The 12390-nt window shown below is 36.5% G+C and overlaps 1 protein-coding gene across 1 annotated transcript in view; it reads left to right on the top strand.

The window, feature by feature from the left end:
- LOC148943851 (ATP-dependent clpX-like chaperone, mitochondrial) overlaps positions 1-12390 on the top strand; it is a 59229-nt gene that overhangs the window by 33697 nt on the left and 13142 nt on the right. Inside the window, exons 7-8 of the mRNA XM_089101873.1 lie at positions 50-306; positions 10376-10535. Of these exons, the coding sequence (XP_088957999.1) occupies positions 50-306; positions 10376-10535 (417 nt within the window). The remainder of the gene's footprint in view (positions 1-49; positions 307-10375; positions 10536-12390) is intronic.

Genomic DNA, 12390 nt, shown 5'->3' with positions numbered 1-12390 from the left:
TTGTACTTTAAAAACTCTGGTTTAAACTCTGTAAAGAATTTTTTTTTAGGTATTGTATTTTTGGATGAAGTAGATAAGATCGGTGCAGTCCCTGGCATTCATCAGCTTCGTGATGTGGGTGGTGAAGGTGTACAACAAGGAATGCTGAAACTTCTTGAAGGGACGATTGTTAATGTACCGGAACGAAATGCCCCGCGCAAACTTAGAGGGGAAACAATTCAAGTGGATACAACAAACATCCTCTTTGTCGCATCTGGGGCTTTCACTGGCCTAGATAGGATCGTTAGTCGCCGAAAGAATGAAAAGGTACATCAATATGATTCATATCATCTAGATATCATACCTGTAGCAGGCCTCCCATGGCCTCATAATTATGAAAAAAGTTCATATTTTTAACCTAGGTTCATAAATTGTTCATAATTTAGAAAAAAAGGTTCATAAAGTTCATATTTTTCTTGTCATTAGCTGGAAAGCACTTGCAGTTGCCGTCTTTTCCTTACAAAGGGCAAGTGAAGCAAATATGGAAGAGTTTCCCTAACTGTAAAGTAGTTAACCCAATGTAACCTAGCTTAAAATGAGTTATGCTACCATCTGTGACATGGAATAGTCCGAACCTGTCGCCATCTATAGGTGTAAATGAATGGATGGCAGCAGTAAGGGACGTGACTGAACGAAACATATTGGAGCATATTTTCTGATGCTATCAAAACTCACCTGATGTTCTCGAACATTATTATTCTTTTTTTTATCAAGACGATGTGAAATCGTTTTATTTTTCTTAGCGAAATCTAAAAGTTTCTGAGGTGCACATATAGTAAATTTAGGTTCATAATTGGTTCATAAAAAGCGCAATCATAAGTTCCTATTTTTCACAAAAAATCTAGCGGGAGGCCTGCTGTAGAGATGAAGAAGTTTCTGTTGTAGCATAATCCCCACTCTCAAGATCGACAAGTTGACATCGCTGATGAATTAGGAAAATCTCGAGCCCTTCCTCGTGACTTCATTTTTGGAGTTCCAACTTATGTTAGTAGGTAGCTTAAATGGAAAATAAAAGATATAAAAAAAAGAGGATTCGAGAGGCCGTTCAGTTTAGACCTATATATCCCAGACGCCCTTTTTAAAGAAGTTTTCTTTTTTTAAAAGAAACCTTTTGAACATAAATTTTTTAAATAATTCAGCAATTACTAGTTGCAGAAATGTGTCTAAACCTCAGCCTCTTCGTTAACAGCAATAAAGAAAAACCCCAAGGTAACGCTAGTTTTAACCCAACAATCTGTGTATATTCATCTGTTCGTGCATAGACCAAGTATGCTCTGTCACTAATGTGCATTGACATGCTTCTCAAAAGAAAATTTACCCCCTCCTTAGCACCGATTATTGACTTAAGTTGATCTGATCTTGGTAGCCTGCGTCAAGCTACGTCGCAGGGTATTTTAAGGAATACCATATGTCAAGGTAAGTTACCAGGTAGGATGGCCAATGGTAAGGTGGTGACTGAAATTAGCAGTAGTAGTCCCTTATTTGTGCCTACTCGATCATCAAGAGAAAATTGACCCCACAACCACCAGTGACTACTATACCCAGACAGAAATAAGGTTTCAGCCTCAATATTGTCCTCATTTCAACTCAGTTTTGTATAGCCCCGACGCGTAAGTAGGAAGTGGGAAATCATAGTAAAACTAATGTGTTTGAGTATCTCCTATTTAATTTCTAGGTACACAACAAATTAGCACATACCATGATGTGCAAATTAGCACAGAAATTCATAGCACATACGATGGCACATTGTGAGAGCCTCTAGGGGTGTCCTCTGTCGAAACTTAGTATCTACTACTACTACTAACAACTCATCTCAGAACCAAGCTATCTGAGGCCAACACAGCTACGCATGCTTCTCCTCCATCCCAATCTATTCAAAGCTTCCCTTTTTACACCCTCCCAGGAAATTTCCAGTTCCTTTAAACCTTTTTTTATGACGTCCTCCCACCCCAGACGAGGACGACCTGCTTTCCGTTTAGCTTTAGATGGTTGGCCGAAAAGGACAGTCATCGTATAGCCTACTGTTTGGAATGCGGACAGTCAAACGGATAACCAAAATAATTCATCGGCAATTCTTGTGGAAAACATCTAAAAACTATAATACTACTACTACTACCACTAAATAAAAAAAAACCTCCTTAAGGGCCCGGCTCTTTATTTGGATGAGTACTTTTTCCCATAGGACACAACGAAAAATTAAGTAATTACTAGGAACAGTTCACTGGAGCAGAGCAAAAAGCTGCGTAAGGCCAACACAGCTGCGCTTGCTTCTCCTCCATCCCAATCTACCCAAACCTCCCCTTTCCTACGATCCAAGGAAGTTCTTATTACCCTTAAACCTTTTCTTACGACCTCTTTCTATCCAATTTGGGAACAACTTGCTTTTCGTTTTGCCCTAGATGGATGTTCAAAAGGGACTATATTTGGCAATCTGTCATCCATCATCCGCAAAACGTATCCTAGCCCTCTCAATTTTTCTGTCATTATAGCCTTTGAAAGTGGGATAGAATGAAGGTTATCGTACAGCCTACTGTTTGGAATGCGGACAGTCAAACGGATAACCAAAATAATTCATCGGCAATTCCTGTGGAAAACATCTAAAAACTATAATACTACTACTACTAACAACTCACCGCAGCACGAAGCCACCCGAAGCCAACAAAGCCACGCACGCTCCTCCTCCACTCCAATCTATTCAAAGCCTCCCTTTTTACACCCACCCACGAAGTTCCCATTTCCTTTAAATCTTTCTTTATGACGTCCTCCCACCCCAGACGAGGACGACCTGCTTTCCGTTTAGCTTTAGATAGTTGGCCGAAAAGGACAATCTTCGGCAAACTGTCATCCCTCATCCGCACAACGTGTCCTAGCCATCTTGACCTTTCTTTCATTATAGCCCTAGAGAGCGGTATTGAACCACATTTTTCGTACAGCCTACTGTTTGAAATACTGTCAGTTAGCTGGGTACCCAGAACAATCTGTAGACAATTTTTCTGGAAAACAACTAGCAAATCTTCATCAGCTTTTCGGAGCTCCCATGCTTCAGAGCCATATTTGACCACTGTCATCACTGTAGCTTCTAATATTCTAATCTTGGTTTGCAGACTAATCTTCCTATTCTTCCAAAAAAAATTTAACTGTGAAAAAACACCCTGAGTCATGGCTATTTTACTTCTAACATCTTCACTGCTCCCACTGTTTTTACTAATAATGCTACCAAGATAAGTGAAGCTGTCCCTTGATCAATCTTTTCGTTACCCAACGTCACCTTTTCATCTTCACTTATTCCCAGCCTTAGTGAATTAGTCTTCTTCACAATAATTTTCAAACCTATTCTAGCACCCTGAGCTCGCAAAACCTTTAAAACTTCATCCATTTTGCTCACACTTTCATCTAGGATGCTTAAATCATCAGCATAATCTAAGTCCAGGAGAGTTTTTCCTCCCCATTTGATCCCCATTTGATTTGACTCTGTGGTCTCCCATTGTCTTTCCTGTGCTTCTTAAGACGAAATCCATCAAAATGATCCATATGAAGGGAGATAGATCACAACCCTGCTTAACTTTTGATTTAATACAAAACCAGCGGCTAACATCATTTCCTACCTTAACTGCAGCAGTGTTATTCTCGTAGATAGCACTAATCACTTTAATGTATAACTTAGTATCGGATTTACAAATTTTCAAAAAAAAAGTAGCCGAATAGTGATTTTTTATGTTTGGAGCTAGAGGAATAAACGTTGATGCAGAATTTCGCCAATAGGTGTTTTGCAGTCTGTTTTCTTCCCGTTGTGACCCTCCAATTTTTCCTGAACGTAGACACTGTGGTTTGTAATTCTAGTTTATTCATACTAGGTTCAAGTTGTGGAAAACTGGTAAAATGTGTTTTTAAACTTGTACATACTAGGTTCTATCTCAGAAAACACAGCAGATAGAAACTGACCATGTCATTGGGCTAGCCTTGTCGAGAGTAGGGGTGGTTCATCTATAACTCAAAGTTAAGTTTTTATGCAGATACTAGGCTTTGGTAGAGGGCAGCCTCACTAGTGCAGGGTAACCAAAATGTAGATAAAGTTCAAGAGCTTGAGAAGAGTAGGAAATCCAATCTTGGATGAGTATGAAGTGGAAAAATATAGTAAATTTAATTGCTTTTTGAGTTTCTCTTATTTCAATTTTGACATATGCGGCACAGCAGAATAATATTAGGGGTACCATGCCGCGGTGCATAGTATGAGAACCACTGTTTCTTCAGTAAGTAGTATGTAGATGGCGTTTAAAAACGTAGCATAATAATGGGAAATCACTGCTGCTATCTCTACAGTCATCATGTGAGAGTTGTATGCTGGAAATTTGAGAAAAAATAAGTAGTTAAGGGGGGGCTATGGGGTCGTGCCTACTCTGAATTCTGATGATCTTAAAAAAAATTCCAATTTTCCAATATTTTTAAGGAGATTTTATACTTTAAAGCAGTGATTCCCAAAGTGTGCGCTACCGCCCCCAGGGGGGTGGTGCAGGAAACCAGGGGGCGGTAATGGGCACAGGTGCATTTGGGGGGCGATGATTAGCTGTAGTGGGTGGTGAAAACATAACATAATTAGAAGAATGGTAACATTATAACACATTTATAAACAAAATTAAATAATGTAAGTTATGTTAAGATTTATAAATGTGTTCATTTGTTTACATAGTTTTGGTGTTATTTTTTCTTCACTTAATTTATTTAATTTATTCTAACTTAACCAATTTATATATCGACCTATATATATGGTAGTAATAATAATATAAAACAAAACAGACAAATTTAATACGGAAAAATACCTCTTGCATTTGAAAACTAGATGACTAAATTATAAAATGTAAAATTGTAAATTTATACATGGAAGAAGTAAGTACTACATTGTCAATGAGTCTGATTTGCCAGAAAAACCATCAAACGAAGCTATGAAGCCTTCTAGACTACAAGAACGTTTTACTAAAATTTATGGTAATAAAAAATATACGGATTTAAGTTATTTTCGTACGCTAAAAGAAAAATTTAACCGAAAAAAAAATACAACCGACAGTGGCAAAACTCTTTTCAACCACAACGTCACATCATGGCGATGGCTTGCTTGCTTCTTATAATATTTCACTGATGGTGATTGCCAAATTGGAAAAACCTCAGACTATTGGTGAAGAACTAATAATGATGGCTATAAGTGAAGTAATACATACTGTGTTACACAAGCCAGAAATTTATATTATCAAGAAAATTTCTTTGAGCAATAAAACAATGCAAAGAAGAATTTAAATTTAATATGTAAAAAATACCTGTTGTATTTGAAGACTAGGTGACTAAATTATAAAATGTAAAATTGTAAAGTAAATATTATTTTCCTAAATTTATATATGAAAGAAGATATCACAACTTTGAAACAACAAGAAGAAGTAGTTTGAAATATATCAGCATTATAATAAGCTTACCACCCAATTCCAATAAATTGGAAGAAGAAAAACACAACATAGCCTCAAATTCTTACTGTTGCTGTCATGTAAGTCAGCGTGATTGATATTTGTTAAAGATAAGTAAGAAATATTGCAACTATAATTGATCAGTATCACAATTAATGAAAAATGTTTATTTATATTTTTATAAATACCTCCACAAAACTTGTATTTTTTTAACCGATAATAATTTCTGAACCAAAGAAAAATGTAGAGAATATAATATCGAATATTTGAAATACGGCTTATTGAGTCGCCTGTAAATATTACATTACCGATGTGTCTGATTCGTCAGAAAACATTACCAAATGAAGCTATGAAGCCTTCTCGACTACAAGAACATTTGACTAAAATTCATGGCGATAAAAAAGATAAGGATATAAGTTGTTTTCGTTCAGTAAAAGACAAATTTAGCCATCAATCGACAGTGGCAAAACCCTTTTCAACTGCAACCTCACAAGATGGCGATGGCTTGCTTGCTTCTTATAATATTTCACTAATGATTGCCAAATCGGGAAAACCTCAATCTATTTGTGAAGAACTAACAATACCGGCTATAAGTGAAGTAATACGTACTGTGTTACACAAGCCAGCATTTGATATTATCAAGGAAATTTCTTTGAGCAATATTATGGTGCAAAGAAGAATTGATGAAATGGTACAAGATGTTGAAGATTCGTTGTATGGCTATTTAAAAACATCTTGGTTTTCTATTCAGATTTGCCAACTTTGCCAGAAATTTATAGTTTTTTGTTTTGATTAGGCCTAACTGTACAATATTACCTCCTTATTGGCTATCCCTTACTTATTTAAAGACCAAAAACTCGCAGGGATGATTTTATGCAGCCTAGAGCTGGAACCAAGGTGCAATCTCAGCGAATTTTCCGATTATCTGGCAAAGTTGGAGCATCAACTTTGCCAGGAAATGAAGCTTTGCTTTTAGCATACGTGTGGTTCATAAAGGAAGAAGAAATTTGCCAAGAATCATTATTTGCAGACTGACGCTAAGGGAGAATCGATATTTCTTGCATACGATGAGTTTTTTAAAGAAAAAGGAATACCTCTGAGTAATATTTTATCAATAGCCACAGATGGTGCTCCAGCGATGGTAGGGCACTATAAGGGTTTTCTTGCATGTTAAAAAAGGGAGGTGCCGAATATATTCACAGTACACCGTGTCATTCATCGCCAACATCTTGTTGCCCAAAATTTAAGTGCACGCCTACTTAATCCATTACAATATGTAATTAAAGCTATCAACACAATCAGAAGCAGATCATTGAATGATAGATTATTTAAGCAGCTTTGTATTGAAAATGATGAAGAATTTAGTCACTTGCTGCTTCATACAGAAATTCGATGGTTGTCAGGTGCCTGTTTGGATAGGTTTTTCAAGCTATTTAACTGGGTGCCTGAGTTCTTGGGAGATAAAAATGAGGATTTGCGATCCAAACCAATTCAATCCGAAATTGACATCGCTTACTTGACCGGTTGGTTTCAAAAATTTGATGAATTGAATTGAATTTAATGAAAAACAAAATGTGTTCTTTCTGCATTTATAACAAAATTTTTTGTGTACGAACGCCATCTTGCGAAATTTCTTGATTTTTCTTGCGAAATCTCACTTGATTTTTAAGGGGTGTTTTCCCCTTTTTTCGAAAATCAGGAAAGTTTTCTCAGGCTCGTAACCTTTGATGGGTAAGACTAACCTTAATGAAAATTATATATTTGAAATCAGCATAAAAATTTGATTTTTTTTATATATCTATTGGTGTCAAAATTTTGTTTTTTAGAGTTTTGGTTACTATTGTGCCGGGTCACTGCTAAGTTCGTTACCACGAACTGTTTGAAAAATAACTACCGAAAGGATTTATTATTGTACGTGTATGGTTTTTTCAAAGCCACTCCGTACTTATCATAAACTAATTAGACAGATGTTGCTTATCAGTATGCGATTTTTATTAAATTCTTTTATAGGTTCAGTGTTTGCATTTGTGCCACGATGTGATGTTTGTTAAGATGGCGTACGAACGCCATCTTGTGAACATTGCGAAATTTCGGACTAGGGGAATTCACCCAGTTTCTAAATTTTTAAGGAATAAAAAAAAGATGGCGACATACTTTCTTACTGTGAGTACTTGGCAGCACTCCATTCAGATTTTAATAAACGATTTGATGATATATTAAAAATGAATATACCTGATTGGATTTTGGATCCCCTTTAAGTGCAAATACAGAAGATTCTTCACAGTTACAAGAAGAATTGATGGAAGTAACTACAAATGATGAATTGAAATTAAATTAAAAGTGGCTACCAACAATTCTGGCAGCAAAAAGAGATCTCTACAGCTAATCCAAAAATTCGGGCTGTCATTCAAAAATTGTTGATCGCATTTCTGTCATGCTTAGTGGAACGTGGATTCAGTGTGGCAACCAATTTATTAACAAAAAAAGAACAGTCGATCTATTTATTGCAAATAGTCGATCTCGGTGATTTAAGACTTCTGCTGACGAAGGTAGAACCGAAAAATACTAAATTGGTAGCAGGCCACCAGATTCATCCTTTACATTAAAATTAAGATACTTTTTTTTATCATCTTTATTCCGAATTTAATGAATAGTTTCATAATTTCAAACTTCGTTGTTCTTAATTTTCAACTTTTTTTTACTATATTTTACGAAAAATGTATGTACAATGCTGATGTAAAATAATTGAACAGTCTTGCATAGAATGTGAAGACTGGAGAGGAATTAAGGAGTAAAAGACTAATTTTGATAATGATCATTATTTTGATAAATAAATTATCAAACGTTTCCCATCATCAGTTATGTACTAATTGCGACGACCGCAAGTCTGTATATTGAATTTTACAGATATGTTATATTTTATTACAAATATAATGTGTCTGTAAAATTCAATATACTGACTTGCGGTCTTAGAAAATTAGTACACCACTGATGATGGAAAGATTTTTTCCCGAAACGTTTGATGATTTATATATTAAAATAATGATCATTATCAAAATTAGTCTTTTAATTCTTAATTCCTCTTCTCACAGATAAAAAAAATTATATCCCTTATTAATTGCTATTAAAATAATAAAAAATCCAGGGGGCGCTGGTTAATATTTATTTATGTAAGTGGCCGATAGGTCAAATAAGTTTGGGAATCACTGCTTTACCTCATAAGTTTGGGAATCACTGCTTTAAAGGATCACCTCATCTCGTCCATTATAAACGTTTTAAATTTGGGAATCACTGCTTTAAAGGATCACCTCATCTCGTCCATTATAAACGTTTTAAATTTGGGAATCACTGCTTTAAAGGATCACCTCATCTCGTCCATTATAAACGTTTTAAATTGGTGTGGCCAAACTATTTAGGATTGACTGGGTGGTCTTGCCATAATTTGTAGTGCTTGGGTAAGAGATCTGGATATACGACAGAAAACTAAAAGACAACACCCAGAATATTCCCAGATTTTTTTTTTTTAGAAGCCAATTAGCACCCCCGGTGGAATTTTTTTTTAAAGTTGAGGGCAGTCCCTAGAAATTTCTGGTTTGCCTACTAGAAAAGTGCCAAAAATCAGCTCAAAAGAAATGTCATTTTATCACTTTTGTAGCTTTTGAAGTTCTCTTGGTTGCTACCCACTTTGATTGAGAAACTTGCAGACACATTTTCGCTGACATTTCGACCAAATTTCTTAGTCAGAATATTAATTCTCAGTAGGTTTTAATGATAAGCAGTCCCGTGGAAGAAATGGCTAATGGAATGTTCGTCTTTGAGACGGTCAGCCAACGTTGAGGCTCGCAGAAGAATTTTTCAGGTACCGAACCCTCTTAATGTGCCGTTCGCATGTTTTTTCACTCCCCACAGAATGCAGTGCCCCTCCAAAATAAGTTGCTGAGTGCGTGCCAGATATCTTTTGCAAGCGCAAACCTTCGACTTTAAAGGGCTTTGGGTCTCAAAGAAACCAAGGGTATGTTCCAAAATTCAGTTATCATCAATGATTAATAATTATATGTTATTCCTAGACTGTTAAATCTGAAGAAGGTAAACAGGAAGGGTGTGCAAAAGCTCAGAATGGCTGGCCCCCAACCCCCCATTGCACTTCCTGGCTGAAGGGCCAAGAAACGGAGATCAGCACCGTCGGTAGGGACTGGAAAGTCCAATGCCGCATTCCTTACGTTTTTTTTATTCCTATACAACTGATAATACAAAATTATAAGCAATTTGCGTTATTGTAAGTACAGAACGGACACAGTGTTAGCCCCTTTTTCGTATTATAAGTATTTTAAGGGGTAAATTAGTTGTTATCTCCCATTTCAGGCCCTGAAGGTAATAATTAGTAGTTGATGTATATTTAGTTCTAGAACACACCATTTATACTATTGTAGAACATCAAGGTGTATAATTTGGGTTCAGAATCATTTTCAGGGTATGTCTAGAGGGAGTGTTGGGAATTCTATGTAAGAATTACGGCACTAGAGCCTCAAGGCTCAAACCGGCGGTGCTGATCACCGTTTCTTAGTCCTTCAGCCAGAAAGTGCAATGGGAGGGTGGGGGCCAGCAATCTTGTGCTTTTGCACACCCTTCCTGCTTACCTCCCACAAATTTCTCCAGGTTTCCATTTAGAGCAGGGTTGATTCTGGCACCGCTGAACAGAGTCATGCCACTGACCCCCATCTCAAACCAAATAACTGGTGACGGGAGGAATCGAATCCATGCCCCTCAGATAAAGGATTCTCAACCCAGCGGGAATTGACCTGATGAGGATTTGCATCTATTGGGATGTTACCGTAGAGAGGCTCTGAAAGTAGTAGGTGCTGTATTGAATTATATTTCTGTTTTAGTACCTGGGATTTGGTGCCGGACCTCAAGTATCAGAGGGTCGTAGGGCAGTAACCCAAGCAGGGATGGCTGACCAAGTGGCCAATTCAGATGCTGTGGAAGAAATGAGAGAGAAGGACGCATTTTTGGCAGAAGTGGAAGCACGAGATTTAATTGAGTTTGGTAAATATCCCTTGTATTTATCGTGTTCCTGAGTTCCATAAGAACCTTGGGTAGGCAAGGTGGATATGGGGTGTTTCTGTTTCGTAGCTTCCCTTTTTTTTCTTTTTTTAACTCGGGACTTACGTTTGAGTGTGGAGGATGTGTTTCAATACGTCTAATTTTGAGGATGCTCTAATAATGGGTTTAAAAAACACTTGTGGTACCCCCCTCCCCTCCCCTCTCTGAAAAGCATAAAAGGATGGTTTTATTGGTATGCAGGCTTCTGTTTTAATTCTGGATTGTGTGTTTAATGGTCGTCGAATTGCTTCCTACTTAATTTGGTTTGCACAACTTACTGTCATCGTGTAATTGTTTTTACCCCCCCCCCCCCAACAAAATGTAATTGTAAAACATTTATTTTGTTGGTTCTGGATAATATGTTTCATGGTTATTGTATTCTTTCATGTTCTGTTTTGCTGCAAAGCCTGGCTGTAATCGTGAAGCATTTACCACAATTCCTTATATCCCTCCAGACAAAAAAAAATAAGAAGATAGATTTAATTGTAGGCTTTTTTAGGGGGGGGGGTATGTTTATTATTGTTCTTAGTTGCCAAAGCTAGCTGTCATCTTATATTTTTAAGGATCTGGAATTATTTTTATTGTGTCACAGCCTATATTATATTTTATTTAATAAATTGACCAACACACATAACCATCCATGAAACATCCATCAAAGTGAGAAAAATCCTGTTTTTTCATTCTCAGTGACAAAAACCATAAAAACAGACATAAATTACTGTTGACATCCATGAAAAACAACAAATAAATTAACTAACACTCATAACCCTCCAAGAAACATCCATCAAAGTGAGAAAATTATTATCCTATTATTTGGATTAGTATACAAGACATGCTTACATTGGCTTTTAGGAAACACCAAAAAATTGTAACGTGCCGCCACGACTAGGCGGCACATCCTCAAGTGACGGAGTAGTTACTTGTGCATGTAAAAAATCTTGACTTAAAATACAGGATTTCACCTTGAGTTTTCGGAGGGGGCCCAGATCCTTCAAATTCCTTATTCTGTAAGAATTATCAGAAAACTATGGGAAAATAAGAAAAATGGTGAGGTTTTGGGGGACCGGGGCCCGGAGCCCCCCCCCCCCCCGTGTACGCGCCAGCGGTGTACGTACGATTTGAGCTTCATTTTTACGTAAGAATTATTAGGAGTAGTTTACAAGACACGCTCGTATTGGTGTTTGAATATAGCACTGAAATTTAAAATAATTTATCTTTAATTCACTTATAATTAAATTTTATGTAATTAATGTCCAAAATATAATAGAAATTTATAAGAATAATTCAGGTGTGTTGACACTAATATCTGAAATAGAAGTGCTGAATAGTTGGTTTTCGTTACCTTATAAAGTGGTTGTGCTAGGAGGATGACATTTTCAGGGCATGTTCGGCCCTAATTAGGGTCTGGAAATTGATGCCTCAAAAGTAAAAACCATTGCCGAGAAATAGCTCTAAATCCAGTCAATAACTAGAAAAGTGAAAATATTTCCCGAGTATTTTGTCTTAATCAAAGAAGGAGTCTTTGAAGTTTAGTCAGGAAGCTAAGGATTCGATTGTGCCTATACTGAATTAAAATAAGTTATATTGAAGTATATTAACTATAGTAGCCTATATTGATAAGAGCCGTCGGAATTAGCTAAGATAGAGAATTTTTACCGCGTATCTGGAAATATTCTCTACGCCTAGCGTTTCTTCTTTTTTCCAGAATTTATGTGTTTGATATTTTAATTCTTATTTGTTTTTTACGTTTTAATTCAGTTGTATTTTTTAGCCTATTGTAAGTTCTTGGTTTATTTAA

The sequence above is a fragment of the Artemia sp. Qi Xiang Cuo genome, chromosome 15 (assembly GCF_049724085.1).
Source record: "Artemia sp. Qi Xiang Cuo chromosome 15, ASM4972408v1, whole genome shotgun sequence".
NCBI classification, from domain to species: domain Eukaryota; kingdom Metazoa; phylum Arthropoda; class Branchiopoda; order Anostraca; family Artemiidae; genus Artemia; species Artemia sp. Qi Xiang Cuo.
Note: the sequence above shows the minus strand (reverse complement) of the source record. Positions and strands in the feature narration are given on the sequence as shown.